Below are 6,984 nucleotides of genomic sequence, written 5' to 3'. Positions count from 1 at the left end.
TATTTAAAATTATTTCTGATCGTACATTGTACGATACATGAACATGATTCACAAATCTCCGAAATACTTACAAACTAAGAGGATCCGGCGAGGATCTGGATTCGTGAGGGTAGGTAGACAAAAACAGTCAGACTTCATTTCACCGACCACAGAGACTAAGGGCTGGTTTGGTATTGCTGTGCTTTGAAAAAAAACTGCTTCTGCTGTGCTGTGAGAATAAGCAGCTGTGAAATAAAGCAGCAGAGTGTTTGGTAAACTTTTTTGTAAAAGTGCTTTTGAAAAGAAAAAAAAAGCAGTATTAGAGTGTTTGGTAAACTTTTATGTAAAACAAATGTGAAAAAAAAACCGGTTTTTCAAAGCTAGGTTTTGCAGCTTCTTGTTTTTGGCTTTTTTTCATCCAAAACTGTGAAAAAAAGCTGAAGCTGAGTGTTTACCAAACACAAAAATAACTCCCAGCTGTTTTTTATAGCAGCTTTTTTTTAAATCAACTCAGTACCAAACGAGGTCTACAAGAGAGAAGCTTGTACTTGTTTCTCTTCGTCTGTCACTCAGATTTGGGGGTTTCTGGGATTTTATAGAAGTTGGGAATTAGGAATTTGAATTTATAATATAATGTGGTGCTCCCCAGCTCCTGCTCTCCTTGCTCTTCTGCTCTGCGTTTTGAGCGCGGAAGCCTCGGTCCACGAGTACGCCGCAGAGAGATTCGCCACCAAAGGCAGCGCCTTCGTCGTCCACGGCGGAAGCGAGGGAATTTACTCTTCCGCCTCTACCCAGTCCGCCTCCGTCTCCGCCAGCGGTGGCTCCTACATACGGTAAAGTACATCGTTGAACTCCTACATCCAGTTTTAACTTGCATTTGGCTAAGATCTGATGCACATTCGAGTTCATTTGAATATTTGATATATGGGGTTCATGAATTCTGGTTGATAAATTGCTTGCTTGGTAAAAACTAAAAAGCCGAAAGCTGTTTTACTGCAACTGTTGAAAGCGATTAGCCCATTTCTTGTGTCTTTCTTTTACATATGTTAAACCCTGTTTGTACAAAAAGTATCTGATTTGCTATTGTAATTTGGAACCAGCTTCGAAAAGGTTACGTTTCGGAGAAGCAGAGAATCAGCAAACTTGAGCTCATGGCCAGTCCATGCCATTGTTTTTGAGGTGGAAGATAGAGAGACCATTGGCGGTTCAGCTTACGGCGGTCAAAGAGCAGTATGTTGCTCGGGGGATCTCGCAAAACTCGGGGTGTGTGCACAAGGAGAGATCATTCACCGCCGGTTGACTGAGAATCCAGGTTGGCCCCAGGTTTTTGGTGTATCATTTGAAGAAAATGAGGAAGTTGCCACATTGCCGTCCAAATCGATACAGATTATAAAAACCGGGATGTACAATTTGTATTTCATTCATTGTGATCCGAGTATTAAGGATGTGGTTGTGGAGGGGAAAACTATATGGAAAAATCCTAGCGGGTATTTACCTGGTAGAATGGCTCCGTTTATGAATTTCTATGGGTTTATGTCCCTTGCCTTTGTCGTACTTGGGGTCGGTTGGTTCTTGCAGTATGCAAGATTTTGGAGAGAAGTGTTCCCGTTGCAGAATTGCATCACTCTGGTAATAACCCTCGGTATGTTTGAGATGGCTCTCTGCTATTTTGAGTATGCTGAATTCAACGAGACGGGGGTTAGGCCAACTGGGATAACTGCATGGGCAGTAACGTTTGGGACAGTTAAACGTACGGTAGCACGGGTGATACTCTTAATGGTCTCCATGGGTTATGGTGTTGTGAGGCCTTCCCTTGGTGGGCTTACATCAAAGGTGATTTTGCTTGGATTGACCTTCTTCTTGGCATCAGAAGTTCTTGAGATGGTAGAAAATGTTGGTGCAGCAAGTGATCTTTCCGGAAAGGCGAGATTGTTCTTGGTTCTTCCTGTGGCAATATTGGATGCGTTCTTCATTCTTTGGATATTTACTTCCCTCTCCGCAACTTTAAATAAGCTTCAGGTACTTTGGTTTTCGTCCCAAGATTTTGGTGAATTAATTTTCATTTAAGAGCTTTGTTTACTAGTTTCACACTAGTTGCTTCTTATTGAATATGCATATCTTTGAAATGTTATTTCTCTATGTAGTAAATTACCTAAGAGTACCATTAAAATGGTAGGGATATGTACGACAGGACTTGTAACACTATTATGGATTCATGACCCATCATGTCAAGTTCTGTCCATCTCACATTTGACACAACAAACAAAGAGCTAGACTCGAGTCCATTTTAATTGGTGACAACCTATTCCAACCAGCTCACCAAACAGGCAGGCCTATTTGGTGGACTGGATGGTATTGGGCCTTGGGCATAGGATTGGATTGATAAGGATAGGTAAGACATGATTTGTAATCCATGTACAAGGGTAGGTTAGATACCCACTCTATTGTGGATTCATAACCCATCATGTTCAGTCTTGTCCGTTTCACATTTTGACACAACAAACAATAGACTGGACTCAAGTCCATTTTAATTGGTCACAACCTATCCCAACCAGCCCGCCAAACAGGCTCTTAGGGTATGAGGATATAAAATAAAATCTTCTCAATTTGTGTATTCCATTTCACCAAAATGAAAGAATAAAGGAGCTTGAATATGTAGGAATATGAGAACCAACCTTTACTATTCATCTCGAGATGTGGTATATGCCAACTACGTGTACTTGATTTTGATTTATCCGATCATTTGCCATCAGGCCCCAACAGTTGATCCCTGTAATTTTCGTGTCTGTGGCTTACTGAAGGGCATAAATAATGTGATACGAAGAACCTTAACTACCTTACTGATAACTTTTTTCTTGCTTGTGTGTTGTGACAGGCTAGGCGAATGATGGTTAAACTAGACATTTACAGAAAGTTTACAAACGCTTTGGCAGTGACTGTTATTGTAGCTGTGGGTTGGATATGCTATGAGGTAATCTTGTGCATCCTCAGGATACTTTTTACTTGCGCAAAATGATTTGCGTCTGTTGAATGCGTTTTTGTGGAGCTCTCTTTGTTTTTAATTTGTTTAAGTCAGTTATTACACATTGATGTTTTTCGACTTTGTCCTTGCAGCTATATTTCAAATCAAATGATGTTTACAATGAGCAGTGGCAGAACGCATGGATCGTCCCTGCCTTCTGGCAAGTTTTATCTTTCTCTCTTCTATTTGTCGTCTGCATTCTTTGGGCGCCATCGCAGACCTCAACAAGGTAAATACCTGGCTTCCATGATTCTTCTTCTTTCATCCTCCTCACTAAACTTTGTTCTTGTTTAACAAGGTAAATACAGGGGACATCTCCCATAGTTTACTTGAACTCTAGTGACCGCATCCCCGCCCTGTTTTTCTTTTTTTATTAGATATGCGTACTCTGGAGATAGCGAAGAGTTTGACAAGGACGATACGACTTCGACGCTCATAAAACCGGCCCTAACGCCTGCGAAGGATGCCGGTAGTGCTCTTGAAACTAGACCGCTTCAAGGCAGTAATGGGGCGTCAAATGGCGGCGATGAAGAAGACAAGATAGAGTAAGAAGAGAACCCAGCTGGAATATTTGTTGGCATTGCAACAACATCCAGCTGCTCCAACACGACAGAGGGAACATATGAATCACAGAGGAGCAAGGATCATGGCATATAAAATTGTATGTTGTTGAGGTTATAAAATTAGTTAGCGTAGTTTAATGTTTGCTTTTTAGTCCTTAATGTATTTGTTTATTTGGCTACTGAATTTTCTCCAAGGAGAAAAAAGATGCGTATCATTGGCGGTTTGCAAGCGGTGGTTTGTCTTGGTGGTTACGCCCTCCTCCCCTTCCCTTGGTTTGAGTTGAGGGGCTAAAACAGTGCTATGCTTGAATAAGATCTCGGGTCGAGAAATTCAATCTGTAATCATCAGTTTTGTACGGTACAGAGATACATACGATACCTAATTACATGAGAAACAAAGCTGCCTCGCCGAAAACTGAAAGAGGGAGACAGCCCAGGCACCCTTGTTACAAAAGCAGCCCAGGCACCCCTATCTAAAATTCAATTTTCCAATTTGCTTATTAAAGGCTTAAAAATATGACATGATGTACAAGTAACCTGGAGCTACTACAAGAAACGGCTTCTTGATGCTAAAAAAAGATTGGAAGAAAGCACACACAAGACAATTCGAGTATGAACAAATGAAACAAAATCTAGACCGTGGTAGTAATAATAAATAACATGCTTACAGGGCAGGAGCATTCGGGCGTGCAGACTTGGCCACTCTGTAGTGCTCCAACCGAGATCTTCATAAAACATTCTGACCTCCCCCAATCAACGGAATATTGAACTATATAGGGTTTTTAATGAAATGGAAAGCTTGATGAACCCCAGACCGACCAGCACCGTCATCACCCAAACACTCCCAAAAAATTCAAAGAATGTGTCCTAGTTTCTAAACTTGCAAAACTTAACTTCAATTGATCACATTCACTGAGATCTCCTCCTCAAGTGCTGGGATACTGAGTACCCCTCAAAGAAATCCAATACAGCCATCTCCAAATCCTCGGTCGTATACTTGATGTAATTTTCTGGATGCTTCCCACTTTCTATATGGCTCCTAAACCGCCCAAGGAACGACCTGTATGCTGGGATCAACTTCTCTGAAATAGATATCCTTAGCTCCTCCCTAAGCTGAGTATCCGGTATCAACCAAGTAGCTTGAGTCCTATGAACCTCCTCAAACATAGCATTGAAAGACTTGAACCTCTCTCTCAATGCACTCTTCGACACCCCGGAAGAAAAACTCCCACTCACATGTAACCCTTCGTCTCTCAAACAATACAACACCCCGACCCAAGTAGCTCTCTGGTAACTAGTGGCTGCCTGGCGGAACTTCCCGGTCAACTTCCTCAAGTAATCATCTCCAATCATCTCCCTCAATTCCGGGGACCCTTTGACCTTTTGAACAATGTAATGAACATTGTTCATCATAAACAAGTGAGCTATTGAAGCATCCTTATAGTGCTTAGACTTGCCATCCAAATTAAATTGCAAAATCACAATAATCCAAATCAAATGCAGAGCCAGAGGGGTTTTCCCCTCTAGCTCTGCGAACTCCATATCCGGAGTCGTGGGGTCGCCGGAGTAGCGCGACCCCGTGGACGGCTTCGTCACAATAAGCTCATTCAAAGTCTGCTTATAATCCGATATCAAACTGATGTAATTCATCACATACCGAGTCAATGGATGAATCGTTCCGCCCGGGACTGGAACCCTAGAGGGTTCACGAAGCACGGCGTTCTCAAACTCCGATAGAATCCCCCTCGCCGCCTCCGCCAGCCTCGACAGTATCTCCACCGCCTGAATCCGAATCGACTCCGATGACTCTGAATCGAAAACGGATTCAATATCTGGCATCAAGTCCATCAGAGCGTCGTGCAAGTCGAGAATCTTGAAGAGCTTCTCGGGAGACCTCCGGCTTATGCTGATGGCCTCGGCGAAGTTGAAGAGCTGAATCGCGGGGCCCTTGACTGTCTCCATAAAGCAAGCATCGTCAATGGCGGTGCCGATGCCGTTGAATATTTGCTCGCAAAGCTTTTTCTCGGAGGCGAAGACGGTCCTCACGCAGGCCTTTGCGGCGCGTATCCACCGTCGGATCTTGGTCTCCAGCTGCTCCCACTGAAGTCTCTGAACGTCGCCGATGCTCAGCTTCTCAATCCCTAGCTTCCGGAAACTGGAGTCCACCGCCCCCTTCCTTACGCTGCCGTACACCTGGATACACTCGCGTAGGTAGCCGGCGGCGATCATCCGCTCGGCGATGTTGCGGAGATCGAAGACCGCATCGGAGGGGATGAGATCGAGCTCGCGGATGCTGCTGGCGGACCTGTAGCTGCTAGTGTTCGACGAATCGCCGCGCTGGAGAAGCTCGTCGACGTCAACCGCAGAGACGGAGGAGGCCTTAGGTGTGGTCAAACCGCTGTCATCTTCAGCCGGGTAGTCCTCGAACTCGGGGCTCGAATCAGCGATGCCGGAGTGAGTTGACGAGCTCGGATCGGCGGAGGAAAGAGAGTCGGGCTCGATGGGAGTGGTGTGGTTGAGGAGGATGTTGCGGAACTCGTCCTCCAACCGAGCCATGGCGATCTGGATGGCGGAGTTGAGCTTGGACTGGTCATCCTCGGAGGCAAGGGTGGTGGAGGACAAGGAGTGTTGGATTTCATCGACGGCCTGTAAGTAGCGATCGACTTCGTCGCGCTGGCCGTCGAATATCATTCGTTCCCGGGCCTCCTCGGAAGCCGTGGAGTCCCAGAGGAGAATAATCTTCTCCGCCGCGTCTAGCTCTTGAAGCGAAGGCGGCGGCGGCGGCGGTGGAGATTCCATGAAATGAAACGCTGCGTTAAGAGGTTGCGGTGGTGGTGGGGGGAATTGAAATTTTGGGGAAAGAATGGGGAAGTTGAGGGAAATAGGATGATGGTCTTTCGAAAAAAGGCAGCTGTGGGATTTTGCTAAATTTTTGTCAGTTGTGGTGGAAAATGGAAAAATGAAATGAAATGGAAGGAGGGTAAAACGGAAGCAGCAAAAGATCAGCTGGACTATGTTTTTGACACCTGGGGCCTTTTCGTTACCATGTAGTGTGACCGTCGGAGATTAAGATGTTAAATTTTAAACATAAAATTTAAATTTGGTAACTTATGTGGTATTTTGATTTCTTTTAAAATTTTGCTCTTTACCGGGTATGTTAAATTAAATATTATTTTATTACACTATTTTCTTTTCTTTTTATTTTATTAAACAATTATTTTATGCCCCTTCTTTCTAGATTTCTCCTATCATCTTCGTTCTCTATTTTCTGAATCTTTGTATACCTGCTTCTCTTCTCCATCAACAACCTATCGTCCTCTACCATCACATCGATATACTCGAACTCGCCTGAAATCCAAAGGCCACAACCAAAGTCAAGGGATTGTAGGTGGAGGAATTGTAGCTGAGGGATTGCAATCT

At 44.1% G+C, this 6,984-nt stretch overlaps 2 protein-coding genes across 2 annotated transcripts; one reads left to right on the top strand and one right to left on the bottom strand.

Annotated features, from left to right (window-relative positions):
• Window positions 1–516: 516 nt before the first annotated feature.
• LOC137708607 (uncharacterized) lies at window positions 517–3,906 on the top strand. Its single transcript, XM_068447725.2, has 5 exons — window positions 517–812; window positions 1,080–1,998; window positions 2,855–2,950; window positions 3,094–3,230; window positions 3,379–3,906. Exons 1-5 carry the CDS (start codon window positions 613–615, stop codon window positions 3,548–3,550), a joined length of 1,524 nt encoding a protein of 507 aa, XP_068303826.2. The 5' UTR covers window positions 517–612; the 3' UTR covers window positions 3,551–3,906.
• Window positions 3,907–4,038: 132 nt separating this feature from the next.
• Window positions 4,039–6,578, bottom strand: LOC137708606 (exocyst complex component EXO70A1). The gene has a single exon (XM_068447724.2). The coding sequence runs from the start codon at window positions 6,361–6,363 to the stop codon at window positions 4,474–4,476; it is 1,890 nt and encodes a 629-aa protein (XP_068303825.2). The 5' UTR covers window positions 6,364–6,578; the 3' UTR covers window positions 4,039–4,473.
• Window positions 6,579–6,984: the final 406 nt, after the last annotated feature.

This window comes from Pyrus communis, chromosome 17 (assembly GCF_041283825.1).
Source record: "Pyrus communis isolate YQ-2024b chromosome 17, ASM4128382v1, whole genome shotgun sequence".
NCBI classification, from domain to species: Eukaryota; Viridiplantae; Streptophyta; class Magnoliopsida; order Rosales; family Rosaceae; genus Pyrus; species Pyrus communis.
The sequence above is the reverse complement of the archived record's forward strand: the minus strand, read 5'-3'. Positions and strand labels throughout refer to the sequence as shown.